Source organism: Odocoileus virginianus, chromosome 19 (genome assembly GCF_023699985.2).
Source record: "Odocoileus virginianus isolate 20LAN1187 ecotype Illinois chromosome 19, Ovbor_1.2, whole genome shotgun sequence".
Classification (NCBI taxonomy): Eukaryota; Metazoa; Chordata; class Mammalia; order Artiodactyla; family Cervidae; genus Odocoileus; species Odocoileus virginianus.
Genome location: NC_069692.1, coordinates 18,282,553 through 18,306,899, shown reverse-complemented (window position 1 = coordinate 18,306,899; position 24,347 = coordinate 18,282,553). Strand labels below are relative to the sequence as shown.

Genomic DNA, 24,347 nt, shown 5'->3' with positions numbered 1-24,347 from the left:
CCAACCACCCAGAATTCTAACATATGTATGGCCACCTCATTGTAAACAGCAAATTCCAGTCTAATAATTGAATAGGGAAAACATGCATCTACAACAATCCCAAATATATCTGTTTAGATGAGACCCAGATGCTATGAAAAGTTGCCAAAATATGTCACGTAATGGTCAAACATGCTTCTAAAATAAGCGCACTATTTGCCTCTGAAAATAGCTCCAAATTCCTTGGCCTCAGGCTGGACAAATACTGTTAAACTCAGATAATCTAGTGCTGCCACACTTAACTGGACTACAGCCTCTGCGATTCCTCAAGTCTGTTATCTCTCTTTCATTTGCCTTTGTTACTCAGCTCATTCATCACTCACAACATGTCAAATAACACAGCAAATCTTCCTCCCTTTCCTGGAATAATCTATCTGAAGAGATACTCTAGGAGTGCTTTTTGGTAAAAGTATCAGGATACCTCACCCAGAGGTAAATTAACAAAGCTCAACAATGTAGATGAAAACAAATTACAAATTATGTAGAATTTAGAGTTTTTATTCAAAAAGAAGGAAAAACATGGATTACAGAACCGTCATTAAGACAAAATCTGTATCTTGTATATCGTATTATTACTAAAAGAATGTGCATAAAATAAAAAAAAATTCTATCTTTAAGCCCATGTAATTATTTATGGAATGTATTACTACATATTTCTCTAAACAAAATAAAAACAAATCATATAAAAAATTCTATCCATAAACTCTATCAGAGTGACTAATTTATAAACAAAAGTCTGCATCATAACTCTTGAAATTTAAATTACAGAAGGAACTCAGTTTTTAATGATCTCACTATTTCTTTGTCTATGTTATTAATTAATTCTATAATGCTATTTTTGCCATCCTGATATTACAATACGAATATATCAAGTTACTTCAAGGGTAAAAGACTCTAAAAAATGATAAAAAGAAACTGATGAGAGGAATACATAACTAAGATAAAAAGAAACTGATAAGAGGAATACATAACTAAGATAAAAAGAAACTGATAAGAGGAATACATAACTACATTTTATATCTTAAAAGTACATGTACATGAAAACAGAACTGTAAAAGTATTACTGATTTCCACCATGCTACACAGCTAAGTTACTATTAATTTAACTCTTCTTTTGGAGGAAAAGACATTTTTCCTCTGAAAAATCAATCTGGTTGATGCATAATCTTTGTTAGCATCAGTATGTTTTTTAAAAATGCCAACAAAGGAATGATCTATGCATGAAACATGATCTCATTACAGCTGTAACACAAAAGTGAAGGGAATAAATGATATATCCAAGATTGAGGAGCAAATCATTTTCCCTAAGCAAATTAATCAGAAGATTCAGAGTGGAAGTGTTTAAGTATTCACATTTAATAATGGATTTCACCTATAAAAAAAGAGAATGCAGTATTTTCCAAACCTTTTGCATAATTACTTAAGGATAACAAATTTACCAGATTACAGAACCAGATTCTACTAAAACAGTGCAGTAGTATGAGCACTGACATATTGCACTTATTTTTAAAACCAGATTACCAAAATGTGTCTTATCAATTTTTTTTATAATATTGTACCACTGAGAGGTAAAAGAAAAGTATAAAATAATAAATGTGTTTTGGGACCAAAGTACTGCCTACATTATTTAAAAATGTTATGTAGGATTTTTCTAAAAGGACACAAAAGGAATTATGAATGATGGTTATCTTGTGAGGAGACAGGGAGTTGGCTTCTACTTTATATCAGTTGGGATTAACTGACTTTGCCTGGCATACATATACTACTTTTTTCTTTTCTGACAGTGAAGTTAGGGCCATTAAGTACTTTCTTCTTTCATATGTTAAAAACAGTTTTTTAAAAAATATATATATATTTCAAGAGTCAACAATGGGTAATCTCAGAGTAAAACTGTTGAGTTTAGAGAGGCCAGTTGACTGCTGCTCAATTTAAACATCCCTTCACATATTTCTCTAAAAAGTATCAGCACCAGCAATGTTAGAGATTTTTAAAATTTTTTGTGGTAATGCCCAGAGTCTAGTTCATTCCTTAGACCATGGCACACAATCAACAAAAAGAGAATGACTAACGATGATCCCTCAAGTATGTTTCTCAGGTTTCAAAAAAAACCCAAAATTATTCTGAACAGCACAGACAGGCACTGCAATTAGAGCATTATGACAGTACTTATGACAGTGGTTCCTATCCCAGTTTAGTCTGCATCATGATAAGCCTGGCCTTATTCTTTTAAAACTCTTGGTATACAACACAGAATCTGGTAATATTTGCTAAATATTAAGCAATCTAAAAATTTACAAACTTCAAAAGGTTACCACCCCTGAAATTATCATTACTTAAAACCTCTATTAACATTTTATAGCAATGACATATATAATAAAAAAGATATGTATACACTCTAAAGATCATAGTTTGAAGATTAATCAACAAACTTACACTTGAATAAAAATGATGCTTTCCAAACCTTGAGGTTCAGCCTCATTTCTCTCAGACCCAGGAAACCTTTGAGTAATCTACATAACTAATTTTAGTTTGCATTTTAGACATACATTTGGGAAAAAAAGTCTTCAGTGACTATGTTGTACTTCTATTCTGTACGTGTAAAGTCTCAAGAGCACTTTTTGATTCTCATTCAGCACACAGATTCATCATAATTCAAACACTGAATTTTTAGATATTTTATGTTTTCAAGTTAGATTTTAAAAACTGACATAGTAATGCTGGAGTCAACAATCAACTCTTCAGATATCTATGGCCCCAACTAAGCAATAAACCTATAAAAACAAATAGTTTAACAGGGAAGCCTGAACAACCAAGTTTGCCTAAAGTATGCTCTTGATCTTAGCAATGCTAACGGAGGTCCTGGAACCTACTCACTTCCTCTGACCAACTCAAGGGCAAATGAAAACAGCAGATGATGACATGTTCACATCCTTTTGCTGTGCTATATAAGCTTTTAATCTGGAGATGGGTTAAGGAGGAAGTACAGACTTACTGAAATATATCAAAACAGTGTACAACATGTACAATTCTCAATGCATTAAACTGCTGATAAAAACTTAACATCTGCACATTAGAAAGTTGGGCTTATCAATCTTTTCTGCTGGGTCATCTTGCTTTATAAGATAAACACAAACTCTACATATCAAAATCCATTTTACATAACCTTTTCAAGAATGCATCTATGCTAAAAACTCAAGTGTCACTTGCATTTGTATTCCATAACTTCCTTTGATTTAGCCCTTTACAAGCTCATTTGTAACAGCAAAAAATATTTAAAATGTCCATTATCCTTAACTTCTATGGGATAAGTAGTATGAGGAGTAAAGAAAAAATAAATCAGCCCCCATTCATGAAATGTATGCAAAGAAAAAATAAATACCTAATAAACATATAAAGTACCCCTCCAACTTCTGATTTTTCTGAGTTTCCTAAATTGTAAGGGATACTTAATACTTATGCAATTAAAAATTAAGAACAAACCAAAAGGCTTCTCCCTACACATTTGTGAATAATAAAGGCAAGAAAGAAAGGAATAGATTCCAGATAGGAGACATAAAACACACAAATGGCAGAGCTGTCGAATACAGTTAGGAGTAGATGGCAACACCAAATTAGGAAAAACCTCTGCATGCAATGCCTGTAAAATTTGGGTTTTTAATTTTGAGGGACACGCTGATAATAAAGAAAAGTTCTCAGCATGTGACAACCAAATTTCCCCGTGAGAAGGCAACTTGGATATCAGGGTAAAGAACAGGAGAGGGTCAAGACAGTAGGTTATATAAAAGCTCAGAGGAGAGCTGATGAGGCCATGGGAACACAGATTTTGAATCCGCAATCTGCATTTGATTTCCTAGTGGACAAGAGTCTGTGAGAAGACAGAAACAAGGATCGGTCCCAAATTTCCATTTTGGATGACAAATAATGATGCCAACAAAGAGACTGGGAATGCAAGGAGCTCAAACACTGGGTGCAGAGCAAAAGATAAAGAATGTAACAGGGGTGGGGTACCCCAGGGTCTACAAATCTTTGAATTGGATTGGAATCTTCCTAACAAAGGAATAACCTCATGGTCTACAGAGTTCTGAAGCAAGTATCTGGAGACCTGAGGCTCGCCTATGGCTGTTATGTGTATGTGTGTGAATGAGATTTTCCATTTCTTACTTTGGCTTCAGTTCTGTCAACTTCTTTTGTATAAAATATGTAGCTCTCTTAGAAATCATATTGGTGCTAATTTGACTCTCAATCCTGAATTTTCTTGTCCTCCTAGTGTTATCTTGCACTAGTGGTTAACTTCCAAATGTTTAATGTTTATCTGTACATTACTTGTTTATTGATAGACAAATTCCTTTAAAAAGCCACAGAGCATGCTACAGCATTTCTTTCCATCACTTAGGGTGTGCTTCATAAATTTCTCCCAAATTGTGCAAACCTACATGACAAGCACTTCCTTTAAACTAACTGGATTCTCTTAATGTCAAACTCTTCCCCATTGCTAATTGGGCTATTAATATTTAATAAGGCAAGAGTCTGTCCAGAATTCAGCATTTATTTAAAAAAAATAAAATGGTTTAGCTTTCAAGCATCTGACAGGTCAATTTCTAAAGCAAAATCTACCTTCCCTTAAGTTTTATAAGTTATTTTAGTATTGATCTTTTTTTACCCCCAACTTGAATAACTCCTATTCTCTCTTCTCTACGACTTTAGGCACTTCCCCATCCCCTAAGTCACAGACTACTATTCTTATCATTTTTTCTCTTAGATGTTTTTTCAACTAATTCTTCTTTAGGTAGCTTTAAAATTTAATGCAGTAATTTCTAAAACTTTCAATAGAACAAAATCCTTAAGACTTCAGTAAAATCCTGGGGGTCTAACCCAGAAAAGTTCCTTTTCTTTCAAGTATCACAAAAATTTATTCAAAACTTGCATTTTACTGTATTACATATTTAAGTATTAAAATGCTTTAATTCTGTCACAACTTAAATTTTCTTCTTGTCAAAAAAGTTTCCAGAAAGGAATAAAAAAATAAAACAGGTCTACCTTGAAAGGTCTTTTGCTTCCACACACCACTACACTTGGAGTTTAAACACTCAGTGTAAAAGATTCTATACATCATGTGTGTGTGTGCTCATTGATGTCTGACTCTTTGCGACTCCAAAGACTGTAGCCTGCCAAGCTCCTCCATCCACGGAATTTTCCAGGCAAGAATACTGGAGTGGGTTACCATTTCCTATTCCGGGGATCTTCCCAACCCAGGCATCGAACCCGCGTCTCCTACAGCTCCTGCATTGCAAACCGATTCTTCACCACTGAGCCTCCTGGGACTCACTTTATACATCATAATTTCCTTTCAAAAAAGTAAAATCTCAAAAAAAAAAAACAAAACAAAACTTTAGAGAATACCTAATTAAAAATGCTACAAAACTAGAAAAACAAATGTAAAGAAATTAACCTAGAAATCAGACTAATCATTTACCTGGGAGCAGAAAACAGGGGGAATATGGGCAAGATCATAAAGCTATTTAGGTATACGTCAATAGCCCAATTTTGGGGGACTCTCTTGGTGGTACAGTGCTTAAGACTTTGCCTTCCAAACCAAGGGGTTTGATCCCTGGTTGGGGAACTAAGATTCCACATGCCTCGTGGCCAAAAAAGCAAAACATAAAACAGAAGCAATACTGTAACAAATTCAATAAAGGTTTTTAAAATGGTCCACATTAAAAAAATTTTTTTTAATTTGGCATTTGTTTAGGTGGTAAATTTAGAGGTACTTATTTTTTTAACTATTAAAATTAAATTAAAACTAATAAAACTAGTAATTACATAAATAAAAGCAGGCTTTGCAATGTTGAGTACATAAAACACCATGAATTATTATGAATCAAATGAGCACAGAAAATAAAGTTTTTAAAAAATTTATATAGAGATTCAATTTAGGAAGTATAGGCTTATGCTTCAGTGTTCCCTCACTCTTACTATACAAATATATTTACATCATTTTTAAAAGACAAGAAAGTTACTTTCTCAATTACTGTACTCTTATTGCCAATCTCTCCCAATTATTTTCTTCCCCCACAATGAGCTTTAAAATTTGTAAGTTTTTTTTTAAGTGCCTATAAGACTTCTGCAGAAACATTCAGTACCACCATGCAATCTTTCCTGGTTCCTCTGTTATTAATTCACTCATCCAATCATCCATTCAATCAGTATCTAAGAACTGCTCCGAGCAAGGTGCTATACTAGGTAATAATACTATAAGGAATAAAGAGGATATAAACATGAGTTATTGGATCAGCAGAGCTTGCAATTTAGTTTAGGCAGATACATTTCTAAACACAATAAAATGAGATAGATAACAATAGGGGTACATGCAAAAGTGTTTATCGTAAGAAAGAGAGGGCTGCACAGAAGACGTAAACTGCAACAGCACTTTAATGGGGACACAGGTTAGTAAGGAGGGCATTCCTACAAAAAGTGAGGAGGCTTAAAATAGAACAATAGCTTGTTCAAATAGCCGCAGGCAGCTGCACAGGGCACAGGATACAAAGGAATGTGATAAGAGACGAGCTGGAGAAGCAGGACCTAAAAAAGCAAACTAGGAGATCTCGGTTTTCGCCTGTCAGTCTACTTTCCAAAAAGGGCTGCCCCATACAATGACAGAAACCGCCTCCAACACAGGACTCCGTAACTTTCTGTGCCATGGACTTTTTCTGGCAGGTGGCTGAAGCTGACTGATCTGTTTTTATGTTTTTAATATCATAAAATACACAGGATGCCAAGTAATTTTTATAGACACTCCACTCCTAAGGTAGGGAAGCATAACTGTGGGCTGTGTACAGTAACTTTCTTCTGGAAAGTAAAAGAAGGAAGGAGAGGGGAAAGAGTAACTTTACCATGGAGAAACTTGACGAATACTTCACTTCAGCCAGGGGGTCCAGGTTAACAACACTGGTAAGTCATGCTGATAGGTATGTACACTCGGTATGTGGTGAAAATGGTACTCTCCCTCTCTGATTTTCCTCTCAAAAACACATCAACCAGCCTCACCATCAGAAAAACATCAGGCAAGCCCCAACTCTGGACGTTCTGTAAGAAACGGTCACAACCAAGGGGGCCAAAGGAGACATGACTATTAAATGTAACCTGGTGTCCTGGAAAAAATCCTGGAAAAGAAAAGGAACACCAGGGAAAACTGAAAAAAATGGGTTTTGCTTACAACAAAGTATCAACATTGGTACAACTGTTGTGATAAATGTACCATACTGGTGTAGGCTATGTCAACAGGGGAAGCCAGGTGTGGGGTATACAGGAGCTCTCTTTATTATAGTAAGTAAGTAAGTGTTAGTCGCTCAGTCATGCCCGACTCTTTGAGGCATAGACTGCAGCCCACCAGGCTCCTCTGTCCATATATTTGCACTAATTCTGTAAATTCAGAACTGTTTTAAAATAAAACTTAAAATAATGAGAAACATATTAGAAAAAGAAATTATACCAAAACAAATTTATGTTGTAATATTTCTGCTTTATTTCCTTTTTTCTTTTCTGTTCTTCTTTATTAATTCATTAAATAACAATATTACAGGCAGCTTAATTGCATGATTTCAAGTGGTTTGAATATGAATAGTATTTCAAGCTACACGCTGCAACTGTTCTATATGAAATTATCTAAGACTGCTATGGTGACAGTAAACATACAACTGAGGAAAGGCTAACTCTCATTCAGAGTTTAGTAAAAACAAAGATCTTTAACATTTTTCCTATCCAAGTTCAAAGGGCACTGAACTCTACCCATGGGCTGTAAGAATCATCTTCAAAAGGAAAATAAGTACTGACACTAAATGGACGCTGTTTTGCAAGATCTCTAACAGTCATTATATACATATTTCATCTTAGGAAAATCCTCATAACAAACCCATCCCACAGATAAGGCAGCTTAAAGAAGTTTGTATAAGGTCGTATATACCAAAAACGGATTCAGACTATAGTCTGACCCCAAATGAAGATTCTGACAAAGCACCTCTAAAAACACTTTCTAGATCATCATAGTGGAATTTCTGAGGAAATATCTACTGATTATTCTGTAATTCACCAAAGCTCCTAGTATACAACTTTCTGTTTAGGCAATCAGCCTAAAAGGAAGACGTAACACTTCCTAGAGCTCCGTTTAGACTAACAAGGATGATTAGCAGCAGCTACGGTAGCTAAACCAAAGGAAAACGGTAGACACAGAAGCTCCCCACTCTTGCACAAATCTGAAAGTAAATTTTTATCTCCTCTTTCCAACTCTAAACACACACACTTTGTTAATATCCTTCTGGGTGTACGTGTGTGTGTGTGCGCACGTGTGTGTGTCAACCTATATAGGCTTTGTGAGCAAATGTGCCAACATGTGAAATATCTAGGCCATACTTTATTCAGTTTGTGGTAGTTTCTTACTTTATACAAGTTAAGTATCACTAATACTATTTTCTTAGAACGAGAGGTGCTCATACTACAGTGATCTATCCTCTAAGGTTGATTTTCAAATGAATATGTAGGCAAACTTAAAGTAGACTTGCTAAAAATAGTTTGTTTTTAATAATTCATCTATTTCCATCTTAAAATTTCTTAGTTGATAAATACTACTCTCTGAAACGCATATCCATGTTATACTACAACCCCTCCCCACCCCCCCCGCCGCCCCGCAACATGCCAACCTATCAGAGAATTATAACTAAAGAGGTCCAAATCTGAACCGTCAGTCTGTCACTTAGCAGCTATGTCATATTTGACAAATTACTATAAATCACGTTAGGGTTGTATTTCAAGTACCTAGGTTTTGTATGCTGGTAATCACTAGCAATTGGTAATAATCAGAGATCCTTATTATGTAAGGATTGACAGAAAAAATGCTTGAATAGCACTGAGCAAAATGTCAAACGTTCATGCAATTTACTTAATTTCAGGTTTTCCTTTTAAGCTGTAAAATTTTCCCTTAGCAATGTTCACAGAGGGCCTTTGCTGAACATTATTTCTCTGATCGTTTTAGCCGATTCTTTAAATAACAAGAGATTTGTTTTAGCAAAGGATTTATCTTTCTTTGGAGGAAGCCAAAATCATCTCCATTTAAGGACACATAAGCAGCTGCTGCAAAAGATTTTAGTTACCCATAAGAAAGTGAAGCAGGCTGAGTTCACTTTGCTGTAAGCATTTTAAAAATTAAAAATAACAAGGAGCTTCTCCAGAATTACAGTCGAGATTTAAGAATCAGAATTTGGAGGAGTGGTGATTTTAAGTTAATGTAATGTATAAACAAAAAAATTGGGGAAAAAAACAAACAGGAAAACAATGCCTGGTTTGTCAAAGGAATTCTTTTCTATTCTCAGACGTTCAAAAGATCATTTCAGTTACTAAAATTTCATTTACATAGTAAATTTCAGGAAAACTACTACTGCATTAAATCAGGCACACCCTTTTAGAAATACTACTTACATTTCCAAACACATGCACATCTACCATCAATAAAGTATCATTAACTAGGATGCCACTGATCAGTTATGTGGGATTACATCTTTTTGGCTAGAAAGTTACTCCTGATACTGTCAGCTTACTGGAATTTTAGTAAGATTTTATGGCAATTTACTGCAACTGGTTAAAAAACCTAAATACTTAAATTTGAAAACAACTTTTCTTGGGGTGATATCTATCAGTTTAAATAATGAGAATTAATGTTCATAAATACATTGTTATTTTTAGAGCACTAATTGAAAAAACAAAAGTGAACTAAATACATTTCTTAGTTATTACTTTAACTACAAGATAAAGCTAATTTTTTAAAACCAAAGATTTCTCATTCTGGTTTTCTCACACATACTCTCTCCCCCATATACAAATAGGTATGAGAAAAGAAGAAAATAAGTCAGGAAAAAATATGAAATGTGATTCTGTGGCAATTTAATTATTATCTTGTTACAAGCTAACATTATGAAGGTTCAGTATAGCAACAACAACTCAATGAAAGCTGTTTGGCTTAAGTCAGTATTACTATTCTCACTCTATTAAAATTCCTATTGCTTTAACAATTTTAGTTCTTTAACATTATCACCCTCAGATTATAATTACTTCTGAGCCTGAAGATGCATGAACCGTTAAAAAAGAGCTTTCTACCACTTTCTACCACTTCGAACTGACTTTTTCACTTATCTCCCATATGCTTTTTAAAGTTAAAAACAAAAAAATGAAGCACAAAGTGTTAATGACCTTTCTATACCTAAGGTTAAGATAAATGACATTCTAAAATGTTTGGCTGTGATAAGACTATGGCTAACCAATCATAACTTCAGAATTCCTGTGTGACATCATAAGACCTCCCTAGAACACTTTTTCTTCTCCACCTACTTCAATTGTTCCCATAACTCTGGTAACAGTCAGAAAACTTTCCAGCTAAACGTCGGATAACCCTTCATGTAACTCACAGTATTCTATATTGTGATCATCACAACAGCCAAGGTAAGAAACAGATTAAACTGATTATGGCACTTTCTATAACTCAAACACTGAACTTTTAAAAAAGAGTTTATCATATTTTATAAATTTCAGTTCAAATTTAAATAAAATGTCTGACTGACATAAAGCTTAATTTCTAAATAAATGTTTATCTAATCAGTGATAGAAAGAATAAGACAACTTAGAAATTATAAAGGTAGCATTCATCTTTGATGGTGGTTACTGGTTTGTCTTTTTAACTTTCACTTTTATTTTGCTGTTCAAAAGTAAATTTCTGCCAATTAAAATCTTTCAATTATGTTACCATGTTTGGTACTAGTGGTGATTTGATTTCTCTATGCAAAAATAATGGTTTTATTTTGCTATGTGTTACTCTGCTGAGAAGTAGGGTGGGACTGGACTGTCTACTTACATCCAGAATACTATGAACAGTTGTGTGATGGTACAAAATACACATTACTAGCATGACTACTCCAATATTATTCTGATTCTCTATAGTGAATATTAACAAAGTAGAGTTTAAGAAATATATCACAAACTACTTTTACAAAGTCTAGTCTGCTTCTATTCAAAAAAAAGTTTTCAATAAATTGATTACATTAAATTCAATATTAAATCATAAGCTAAAACTTTGGACATTTCAAAACACTCGTCAAAAATATGTAAAATTCTAATGTTACAGAACATTAATTTCTTTATTTTAAATATAATTGCCATATGCTTGTTATTTTGGTAGTACAAATATTCCTAAGAATATCATTTGAGTGAATTTGATAAAATGAATGTTTATTCTGCCTATTAATGAATATATTTTTATTAAGTTACTGTCCTCCAGTGTTTCCTCTCTGGCATTTAGAAGGTGGGGAGGAGTATGAAAAAAAAAATGCACAGGAATGGAGATGCCATCATAAATTTTATAACTTCTGCTTATATTCTTTTCCACTCTCTATCCTTAATTTAATATACAAAATGTGTTTTCATTCTTAACTTCTAGTCAGGGCATAAAGGATACTACATTGATTTTATTTCATTAGTTTTATTTTTATATATGCCAAAATAAAATCTAATTCTAGAATTCTAAGTTCTTAAGACAAATGTTAACTCTACTGCTTTTAAGAGATAAGAACTTTGTATAATTCCATAAGCAGCTTTCCTTAAGGCATCTAAAAGCATGACTTTCTAATTTTCGTCAAGTGCCTCTAAGTATCCTTATATTCATAAAACATTTTTCCTTTGATATTACACAAGAGTCACTCAGTGTAGGTGTTTTATTTGGGCAGATTTGTACATTTTTACTCAAATATCCATCAAATTACATTCTCACACTTCAAATGAGGTGTTCCCAAGTTCTTTTATAATACCAGAATTTCACATTACATAATTGCTCCACAAAGTTGTTACTTTCTAGAAAGAGCAGAAATTCTATTAAAGTTATCCTTCATGTGTCCAGATTAACAGAAATTACATAGTTTAGTGACTGTTATCCAAATCTCAAACATGGTGTCAAACCATTATGTCCTAACTAGTTCATCTCTTTCATAAGCTGAAATTTAAATACTGTCTTTGTTTCATGCAGTTTAAGTGCTAAGAAAAAGTCTGATGAAATAAAGTAGAAGAAATGTGAAATATGTTTAAATTGTGAAAAACTGAGTGAGTTTTAAAAACACATGTAAGAGCTAGAGTACTTTACTCAACTAAGCAGAGTTGTGTCACTATCATCTCCTAAAACTCAAACATCAAAATTATTTTAACAGTATTCCAGTGAACATAAAGGAAAATAATGTTCCAGAAAAATTGCATTTGGTTACATATTATTTCTTAATCTCACTAATTAATTGCAGATAGAAGAATATTTGAATGAACAAAACAGTTCCCCCAAAGAATTTTAATATACTAGGTAAAATATTTATTATGTAATGTATTAACATTTTAAGTAAAAATTAGAGTATCTAAATTAGCCTGTATATTTCTTACCAATCCTAGAAACAGTTAATTAAAATTTCCTTCTTCTTTAACAATTTTCTAAATGTACCATCCACAAATATTTCATTTGATCCTCTTAATTCCCAAATGTTTGACACTCCATCTCTATTTTACAGTTTAGGAAACAGATGCAAAAAGGTGAACTGCCCAAGGTCAGAAAGCTAGGAAATGGTGGCGCCTTGGCAAGAGCCAAGATTTTAAGACTCTACACCACGCACACACCTCATCCACTGATCAACGGCTTAAAAATAAATCACGACACTGGCAAAACAAAATGAACTGAAAGTCCTCAAATACTATATGGCACTCCAAAAGGCAAAGTTAGGGGATACAACTTCTATTTTAATTTAAAACCACTCCATTTCATTTAAAGTTAAATTTATGCCTGAGGCATGATGTCCTTAATCGCCTTTATAATATTCTCCTGAACATTTTAAAGGCCAGGAATATAATACTTATGTATACTTATCTTGCTTCCAAGATTAAGCAAAACATCTTGGAAGACAAAATTCAAAATAACTGCATAGACCTTAAAGAACAGTAACATGCACAATCAATCAGTTTATTTTTGTTTCATCGCTAAAATACTCATGTCTTTAATCTATTTAGCTTTGATATCTAAAATGCAGGTTAATTTCTCCTCAAAACCTTCCCAAAAATTGTGTTTGGTTACACACTGATATTGTTTCTTAATCTCACTAATTAACTAGAGATAGAATATTTGCATAAACAGAAACCACACTTGCATATTTTATTTCAGCTCCATATTAAATTCTTAGCTTTCCTTGGTTTCATTTCTGACCTCCTCACATCATACCATTTAAAATATTCAAGCCTATTTGTTCTGCAGTGCTTGAACAGAGGAATCTTGCTTTATTTATGCTATGAAAAGTTACTTTCATCCAAAAGTGTGAATTAACACAGTACTGATCATACCAGCAAAGAAGAAAATCTCAAGGTTAGAAATCAAGTAAGTGATGCTTCTAAATCAAGTAAGTGATGCTTCTAAATTACAATGACCTAAATGAGATATGTATCTTTTTGAACATTTTCAGAAATAGTCCATCAGTGTTCTTACCCTACATAATTCTGAAGCATGTAGCACCAAATAAACACAACAAAATGAGGCCTGGGTGTACAGCTCCATCCCAGTACACTTGTAGTCAACTGAGGACCTCTAGTGCTTTGTATAATGCATTTCACCTACAGGTTTTTCCAAAAAAGGGTGGAGAGAGGGGACCAACTTACTCATTAGTGGAGGTACATTTAACTGGCATTCATTTTCCTTAAAACTTCCTCCCCACATGCTTTTCCCCTCAAAGAAGTATCTGAAGGTTAAAGAGTATTTTAATTGCAAATAAATTAATTTTAACATAACGAAGTTACTAAAGACAAGCCTACAGATTGGCAACAGCAATCTGCCAATTTCAAAGAGAAAAATCTCTACGCTGCTGTTTAATGAAGTTCCCTAAAGGCAGGGCTTTGAACCAAGGGAAACATTTCATTAAGAGATCAATCTAGGGGTTGAGGATATGTTGATTTTTATGTTTACACAATTCTTTTCACAACCAGGCAGAAGCAGTTTGAAGATTCTTTCAAATAGGCAGTGTGGACCAACAAAGTTCTGTAAAGTTGCTGTCACAAAATAACTTTTAATACAACTTCCAAGTTTATTAGCACTAGGCAATCTCAAAAGGAAAGAGATCCAACCAAAGTGAACTTGTGGATGCCAACAGATTGATGACAAATCTAAAGATGAACTATTCTGATTTAATTCAACAACAACAGCAACAAAGATGCATACACAATTGCTTCTGGATTATGTGCAAAAATGACTGGAGAGCAGGGGAAAAATAAAACCCTCCAATAATCCTAATACAGACAAATCCTGTAACTCAAACCTATAGAGAATTCTAATCTTCTGAATCAATTTAATGGGAAAAATTTTTCAAAAAATGATCAGACTATAGTCTTAGATGTGTATTACTTGAAGTTACTCACAAAATATCCCCATGTTTATTTTACTAAAAGCATAAACAAGCAGACAAAAATTAAAGGGAAGCAAAATTCTGAATACCACAAAGAATCTAAAGGATTCATGGTTTCAGCAGAGGGAGTAGTGAAAAAAACAGAAGTTCAGTAAATTCTGCAAAGTGCTTAAATTACAGGTGGGAATTACTGTTCAGCATTTACAACATCAAAGTATCAGTTGTAAGCAAAACCTAATGCAGACACCAAAAAGTTTTCAAAGGTCTGTTGAGGTTCCTTTTGCACAAGGATGCATCTGATGTTACCTTAAGAAACAGAACTCACTACAAAGTGAGAACTGCTGCATAAACTGACCGGTATCTTTCATCCAGTGTTGCCTAAAATGACACATGGTATGTGCTGAAGGATTAGAGTTGCAGTTTGTTCTCTCTTCCACCAATACTGCTGCATTCACAGCTTGGCACTAAGAAAGGGAAGGAAAAAAGACTGCAGGAGTTCTAAGCTCACAGGATGACTGTGTGCACAGAGGAGGAAAAAGAAAAAAACACCTGACCACCATGCCATAAATTATGATGGAGTGAAGGTCATACACAACTTTAAAAATAGGACTGTGCTGTGCCCACACACAGTTTTTCAATTCTCAACTTACAACCGGAAGCCCCATCTGGTAGGAACAAATTCTGGCTTAATTACTATCATATAGATTTTGGAAGTTCAGCAGAATTAGGACTCAACACATTTCAGACCATACCACTGTCAAACAGAAGTAGGCCCAAAATACTGCACACACAAAGCCTAACATTTCGGCATGTAAACAGGATTTGTTTTGGTTTTAGCACAAGGTTATAAAGTTACTACTTAGAATTATAACATATTTCTAATTTTGACAACAAACAAGACAGTATTCTTGGTTGTCTCCTTTATACTCAATTTGTCTCCAGGAACTTTTCTGACAATAGTTGGCTGAAGTATTATGAGATCATCTTTTAAGTCTATCCATTATTATTCATCATCAGATAGCTCATCTCTTTAGGACAAACCTCTTCATATTTCACAAACACCAAATACCCACTTGTATAAAGCTCAGTTCAGGTTAATTCTGTTAGTCACTAACAATAGTTCATTTAAGTTTTAATTTCTAAAGTAAATATTCTATGCCTCACTTTCCTCATCTGTAAAGAGACTTGAGAAGAATATTGGAGATTATGTTTATCAAATTCTGTGACCTAAATGGTTCATCTGTTAACCAAAGCACTATCTTTGATCATTAATAATTTTCTAAAAATATTAAAGTAAATCATAATAAATAAATCACTGTTCAGCTTCACTGATTTATTCAAATGGTACTCATTTTGCACTTAAGCACTAGAATACCAAGTAAACCTGTGAATTTTTATACTCGTGAACAGGAAGTCTAGCAGGGGGCACAGGCATGCAAATCAGCCTGCTAGCCACATCTTGATACAGGTAGCACGAGAGCCCTACTAAAACCCAACGGAGGTGATAACCAATCCTGCCTTAATGAGTAATGGAAGGTTTCATTAGGAAGTGATATTTAAACTGGACCTGAAGGATTAACTGAAGTTTGCCTGGCAAAGAATCAAAGGTAGAGGCAGGGGGAGGGGAGACATTCCAGGCAGAGCCAGAACAACATGTGCAAAAGACAATCATAAAAGGGAATGAAGTATTTATGGAAAGGTGACACGTTTCATGTGACTAAAGTACTGCTCATCAGTGTCAGGGGAGGGGACAGACTTCATGATGAACTGGCTTGCTCTTCCTTTTCCATGTTATATCTCACAATAACTTTAAAATTCAGGCCCCATATGCCATGTAAGTCCTAAAACTTCATTAAAATTAAGTTCAGATAGGAACTACCAATGCTAATTCTTTACAGTCTTCTAGGTTGTACTCTGTTACATAAAGAGACTAGACAAGTTTATATAAAAATGTAATAATCTTCTCTACAATTACCCAACAGTAGAAACCGATAAGCAAATATAAGCTGAAACAATTTAAAGAACTTTTTTCTTAAAGAACAAAAGAAAAACCCTTTATTTCTTTATTTGGATCTCCTCACTCAGGCTAATACTATGAAGAAGACCACAGTGTCTTCAGCCAATAGAGCCAAGCTGAAGTGCTGAAACTATACAGAATCCAACCAACCACTGTATATCACGTGGTGTCTTTGCAACAGTAAATGAGTTCTAACCTAATCTAAAGATCAGGCCTAAAGATCCTTTCTCATTCTTTCAGTTCTTCCCTCTGCTGTCTTCAGCACTAGTCTCTCTTGCAAAATAGAGCTGAAGGCTGAGATGGGTCTTCATGAAATGTACAGCCACTAGGGAGAAAGTGAAATCAGGCAGCTGGGCTAAGGCAGTAATATCCTGATCAGCAGAGATACATCAAGAAATGTTAACAGTTATTATCTCTGGCAGTTAATTATGACTATTTTTAAAATTTCATTTTTAATTTGTCTTATTTCAAAATTTACATAGACATATCCTGATTGACCACAAATGTTGCCAAATGTTAATAACTATTACCTCTGGGCACTTAACTTACAGCTAATTTTTAATCTACTGAATATACCTAATTGTCTACAATGATGTACTGTTTTAAGTTTTGTTTTATTAATCAGCACAGATAATTGATCAGGCAGCAAATAATTAATTAGGCAGAACAGCTTGTGGGAGCACTGAAAGAAAGCAAATGCAAACACTGTTCTTAAGTATAGGCCCTTTGCAAATGGCAACTATGTGTGTTAGACAGTGAGATAATGATAATTTTATCACTATGCCTTCTGAGTCTGACAATCTTTAGTACTTAATATCATCCTGTTAAAATGCTACTTAAAATAGTATATTCTATAAAGCTGTAAAATCATCAAAACAAATGAGAAACATTTGAATCTATAGTTCTGGTAAAACATTTCTCTTTGAACTATTTTATTTTGGAGTGAAGTCAACATCTGTAGAATAATTTATTGCATGCATTTCTTTTTATAAAGTTTGCTCTGGAGCTATTTATACAATGATGCACAGAACAACTGTGCTCACAGAGAAATAGTCTTAATGAAATAACACATAAGAACTTTGGCCCAAGGGAACAGCCCAAGATAAGCTGCACCCTAACCAAACTATACTTCCAGTCATTTTGAGAGGAGGCCAAGACTGAAGTTACTATACCCCAAATATAAGATATCATGGTCCCAGCACCAAAAAAGACACAGACAGAGCAACACACACAGACTATAGAGGTATCTGATGTCGTAAATACCAATCAGGTTGAGGAAGAGGGATTAACACAAAACAGTGTTTTACCTGTTCAGAGAATGTGATCCTAAACCTATGATCCTAAACCATTTACTCTTTACATTCCAGGCTACCTAAAAGAAGACGCACTTGGCTGGCAGCTTTTTATCTTTCTCTTGAGCATTTGAAACTCCGAGCTCCCTGTCTTCTTGGTACCATGGATAAAGTCCAGTACCTCACTCGCTCTGCTATAAGAAGAGCTTCAACCATTGAAATGCCTCAACAAGCACGTCAAAATCTCCAGAACCTATTTATCAATTTCTGTCTCATCTTAATATGTCTCTTGCTGATCTGCATCATCGTGATGCTTCTCTGAAGTTCTGCTGCAATCTCCAGTGCTGTCACTTACCACCATCAGCTGAAAAATCTGTCATCCCATGAAGAAGGGGAAACAATACTATATGAGACCACTTCCTAAGTAGAAGAATTTCTTTGTGAAAAGGTCGAGATTTGGAACAGAGCAAATTGTTAGCAAACGTATTCATCTGCTGGATGTTGTAAACATAAGAAGGGCTTTATTTTCAAAAATTAACTTTAAAGTGACTATAATGTAAGTGTGCATAATGTAACTGCTAATTTTCTAAACAGACCTTAAGTTTCCATCCCAAATCTTTCTTAAGGATGAACTAGGAGTTTAGTTTTGAAACTGCACTGCCAATAAGTTCACTTCATATATAATAAGCATCAGCTTCATTCACTCTTTGGGATAAATATAATTTATATTGTACTGTAAAAGCCTCTTGAATGGTTTATTGAGTATTTTTCAGGTCCTCACCAAGTATATCAAAATAATTATTCAAGTGAAATATCATTTGAAATAGCCCTCCTATCTGTTACCTTGTTTATCATCACACAGAAGTCTCCATAGTAACTCTATCAAGACCCTACACTCTAAAACAGAAATTATACTTTTTCTACAATACCCTAATATTTTAAGTTTATGAGAATCAAGTAAAACCAAGAAGGACCATACCCTTAGATAAATAAAACAACTAATTTTCTCAAAGAATTACAAAATTTTAATATGTGCAGGTAAACCATAAATCTGTTCTCACCAGGACTTTATGATCAACAGACAAAAACTGTTGGTTAATTTAACATCTGACAGCATGATTAGCCATAACTACTAATACACTAATAGAATAGTACCTAATCTTCATTTAAAGCACTATAGCTAATTACCTGAGTTAGAGCACATAACTTGCCACTGGAATCATAAAATTTTAAGATTAGAATGATTTTACAGGTTGTATTCTATTTTAATCTCACACTCATTGTAGGCAAGCAAAAGAATAAAAGAAAAAATATTACTTCAAGCATTAGAAAATAAAAATTTTAACTCTCTCTCTGAAATCAACAAATTCTTAAATTTTGAAGTAAAATTTTTATCCCACTACTGTTCATGATAGGGTGTAGTTATTTTCCTTAATCTATCAACCAGGTCGTAAACACCTATGTGGTAAGCCACTCACTACACTAACCAGCAACACTAATCTACAATGATTTTCTTGCTGAATACATTTCAAGTTTCCCTTCATTTAAAAATATCTTCCAACTACTCATAGAACAATAGAAGTAAAAATTGGTCATTTAAATATATCTTCAAACAACTCATAAAACAGAAGCAAAACCTGGTGTGGAAAATATATTCACCAAAATTTGGTACATTGACTTAGTTTAACATTAAGTCTGAAACAGTTTACATCTATATTATATAATTCAACAATTTTAATTACAGTTAAAGACATACTACCGATACAGTAATTATTAAAGGAGCAGACAAAGAATATGTAATTTACTACAAAATTTGCCAAAACATGGCAAAAAAAAAATTAGAAAAGTCATTCTTAACTATAGCTTATAACACAAATGCTACTAACAAAATAGTGAAAGAAATATTACTGTTTTTTTTAAATCCCTGAGAGGTACTGGAGATAGAAAGGGGGATAATGTTGGTTTACTGTTAGAATCTGAGAACAGAGGTTTCATACTGAGAGAGGGATTTCTTAAGTGAAGGCTCATCTATGGGTCGGATATCCCTAATATCAACCAGAAGAGTTTATAAATCAGAAGTAATTAATGCATTCACTTAACTGGTGTCAATAATTACCCAGGCAAAAAGTAACCAAGTTCTATAATTAATTAGCTGCAATGATCCTAAAAACAAGTGGAAATTTTGAAATAACAGGTTCTAGCCTTTTCATTATGTTGTTCATTACAAATATCAACTTTAAATCATAAACTGTGAGGTTATGGAGCTTTTCCAAAGTCAAACAGAAATAAAGAATTGTTTTGTTTTTCATTCTGCCTTTAACAGAAATTAAAACCTTATACTTAAGGATTACAGAATACTGTAACTCAGATTATATTGTAAAATAAATACTCATTCTTAAAATGGAACTTATTTATTCAGCTTATCATAATCTGTAAAGAGTAAGATACAATGAATTATGTATTTAAAAAACTTATATACCAAATGCTCAAATACTTTCTACTGTAGAATAAATTCTAACCTTACTTTACAGGGAACCAAAATGGAACTATTTTTTAAATGTTTAATGTTGCCTTTTATATTATTTGGTTCAAAATGTTTATTTAATTCAAATCACCTACATTAAAATGAACCTTCTTGAACTCAGTGAAATTGCTCATGATTGATACAACCATAAAACAATCTATCTATAAGCAGTTTTGATTTTGTAAGCTGTTTTCAGTAACTTTCCCCAAATAAGATCAAAATTTCCTAGTAGAGACACAAGAGGGCAGACATACATAAAACAATGAATTTCCTACTAGCTAGAAATTATTTATCCTTTGATTATTTTTGAGTCTTCTAGCATAGTGAGAAAACAGTAAAGTTTCAAAACAATTTGCTCTTCTAAGTAACAGCACACTTTAAAATGTCTAAAGATTATATGCCAATACTATATAGAAAAGATGACAGCTTGGAAAAAGTCAAACACACACATTAATAATTTTATTCATTAAAACATATAACAAAAAGAAATTATATGCATTTTAGTTACCTAGTGAATGTCATAATGTCATAGTCAATCTGTTGAGAGTGTCTCAGTATTCACATCTTTCAATACAGTTATGTAAAATTATCTTAAACAGTAAAAAAAAAGAAAAAGAAAAAACGGTGCAAAAAAAAAAAACGAGAAAACTTTCTTTTCAGAGAATGTAATAGAATACATAAAATGCTCTCACATTAAAAATAAACCATTCTTATGTCATGTTAAGACAAAAACCAAGTCATTTAAGTCGTTCTACTAAATATTTATATTTTTCATTTACACAGGAGAAATCTACCAGTAAAATATGTTGAAACCATTAGGTGTCAATATCCTGGATGATCAAGCCCCTCCTTGTTTAAAACAAGCACAAAATTTTATCTTACTCTTTTTAATGACTGCAACCCAGAACTCAGAAACATCCTACAGGATATAAGAGAAGAGAAGAGCTACTTTGTCAATAGAGAGACCACTCCTTCACTTCTGTCTGGAAGATCCACTGTGAGCTTACAGGCATTCAATGGATCATGTTGTGTGTAGAAATACACATCCTCCATTTCCTTCCCACCCCTCTCCCCATCCCCAAAAAAGAAATGCAAAAGGGGCTTAGAAAAGGATACAGTCTTTCCAGAGAAGCTAAGAGTCTGCTGTTTGTTTTCCTCTTATGTCACAGTTTTTGTAGGGTTAGACAGCTTTAGGCGAAGGTGGGAAAAGAGCCGCTAATGTAGGGGAAAGAAAAGACTACGGTGGACATTGCACATGGAGACCTATATCCTAACCAACTGAGGACGCCGATGCTTCTCTTCATTCACAAGGGGAAATGCTTCAGAGTTCTACACCACCTGTATTCTAGTTAATTTAGTAAGGAGCTATGAGAAACAAGGAACACCATGCAAATAAGACTGTGAGGCTGGCTCAGTAAACGTTCAGGACTGAGTTCTAAGAAGAGAAACACTTCCATGTCCCAATACTAATCTTTTGAGGGAGTAAAAGGAGTAAGGAGGCTCTGAGCAAATGAGATAAAACATCCTGACAGCTACAAAAGTTCTAGATAAATTTATGGCGATGTTAGATTGTGACTCTCAGCCAAATTCCTTTTCTTGGCTGTAAAATGTTTTGTTTTTTCTTCACAGTGACAAACAGCTGTCATTGAACAACACATTCTCACAATTTATCAATGGGACAATTATTATTAAGGCTCTTCCCTTTATACAAAAATTAGACTAAAAAGAAGTCAATTTTTTAAAGAGACCTAAGAAACAAGAAAGATGAGAACTTTAAAGATATTTGGAAGCTCCAAGGAGAATTTAAGAAATTTTTTTTTTCTGTAGTAGTCCAGGAGAATTAGAAGAGAAGTTGTCAAACATTTCAATTAAAGTATCTAGGTTTTCTTTACCTGGTTTCACCTTTCTACTATGAAACTTAAAAGCACTATAAAGAGATCATCCCAAAGAAGGTTAATCAAAAAGTAGGACTTTCCAAGCAGATGCAAATTTTGTCCCTTTTCACCTTCTTCCTCTACTATGTGCCAAGAAGATTTAAAAATAAGTTTGCTCCACAAAGCACCTCCAAGCTCCCTACCCTCTCTCTGCATCGCTTCAAGGTTGGGGAAAACTTTGATTATCGAAGAGGATCCTCCCAACAGAATGGGAGGAGTGAAATTAGTACTACTTCTTTGAAATTCACTCAATTTTCTCAGTTACCTCTCTACGGCACCTACTTCAGGTTGGAGCAGAACATTCAGTCCCCTCCCACAACCATCCCAGATTATTCCAGTTCTGTGTAAAGACACCAGCTGGAGAAGCAACTACCCAATCCCTGTTCTCCTATAACCACAAGCACTTGAGAACTAAAATGTGACAGTATTTGATAAATTAGGTTTCCTATCTTTCAACCGCTTGAATAGATAAATCACAATAAATCTGGTTAAACTGCTCTTTTATGATTTGTAATTCACACATCATGATACATCTGTTTGGTTATGCAGTTTAAATATATATAATCAAGATGATAAGAACTGTGTTCAAAACAAGAGTAAAGAAAGTGCAGAGGAGGTGTTAGCGGCTCTCCCGTGAGGAGCACGTTAGGTTATGTGTGTGTTTTGGGGCTGCACTCAGATTCACGAGGTTACTAGATAAGTGATTTCCTCATTCTTTCATAGAATATATTCCTTTAATCTTTGTTATTTTTTATTAGCAATTGTAATTATTAGTAATTTTAAGTTTTTACTCCAGGAAAATTTTGCAATTTTCGATGAAATCACTTTGTTTCAGAAAACTCTGGTAATAAGAAAAAAAATGGATGACAGGATTTATGAAAAATTCTATAGACAATTGGTTTCCCAGTTAAAACAAGCTGCAGACAATTACCTTGGAACAGAAGACATTTTCAGATAAAGAAATGTACACATTTACATGTGACATTAGGAAGTACACACTTTTCTTTTTATGTAATATTATCATACAGTACTTTCCTTAAAATGATTAATAAATCCTGAAACCCAATTTTTAAAAAAAGCGCATCTGTTTTATAAACCTGAATACATACCAACCACTGCCAAAGCTTTAGCAATGACTTTATTTCCACCTCCTCATTTTATAGATGGCAGAAGCTGTGAAGAAACATATATACAGCAAACAAATATATGAGAAGGTACTCAACACCACTAATCATCCAGGAAAGTCAAATCAAAACCACAATGAGCTATCACCTCATACCTATTAGAATGGCTATTATCAGAAAGACAAGAAATAACTAGTGTTGGTAAGAATGCGGAGGAAAAAAAAACCTTATGTATGTTGGTGGGAAAGTAAACTGGCACAGCCTCTATGGAAAACAGTATGGAGGTTCCTCAGAAAGATTAAGAAGAGAGCTACCCTATGGACCAGCAACTCCACTTCTGGGTATTTATCTGAAGAAAATGAAAACACAAACTTGAAAAGATATATATGCAACCTGATGTTCAGCTTTACAACAGCCAAGACATGAAAGCAACCTAAGTATCCATCAATAGATGAATGAAAAAAGAAAATGTGCTCTCTCTCTCTACACACACACACACACACACACACACACACACACACACACACACTGGAATATTCACATAAAAAGAAGGAAATCTTGCCATTTGTGGAAACATGAATGGATCCTGACAGCATTATGCCAAGTGAAATTAGTCAAACAGAGAAAGACAAATTATGTTTTTTAAAAAAGCAAACAAAAAAATTATACTCATATAAAGAGAACAGACTGATGGTTGCCAGTGGCACAGGCTGGAGGGTGAGTAAAATGGACGAGATGATCCAAAGGTACAAACCCTCAGTTATAAATAAATCACAGGGATATAACATTCAGTATAGTGACTACAGCTAATAATACTGTATTGCATATTTGAAAGTTACTAAGAGTAGATCTTATTACAGGGGGAAACTTTTGTAGCTAAGTATGGTGATGGATGTTAATTGAACTTATTGTGGTAATCATTTTATAATATACACAAATATTAAATCATTATGTTACATACCTG

At 33.8% G+C, this 24,347-nt stretch overlaps 2 protein-coding genes across 5 annotated transcripts in view; one reads left to right on the top strand and one right to left on the bottom strand.

Annotated features, from left to right (window-relative positions):
• The window catches only part of CEP85L (centrosomal protein 85 like), a 185,073-nt gene that overhangs the window by 57,073 nt on the left and 103,653 nt on the right, over positions 1-24,347 (bottom strand). The window lies entirely within an intron of this gene.
• Positions 10,415-20,441, top strand: PLN (phospholamban). The gene is made up of 2 exons (XM_020899708.2): positions 10,415-10,524; positions 17,877-20,441. Exon 2 carries the CDS (start codon positions 17,965-17,967, stop codon positions 18,121-18,123), a length of 159 nt encoding a protein of 52 aa, XP_020755367.1. The 5' UTR covers positions 10,415-10,524; positions 17,877-17,964; the 3' UTR covers positions 18,124-20,441.

What these genes read in the sequence shown, in the direction of transcription:
- PLN (XM_020899708.2), top strand. Translation starts at nt 17,965, where the DNA reads ATGGATAAAGTCCAGTACCTCACTCGCTCTGCTATAAGAAGAGCTTCA.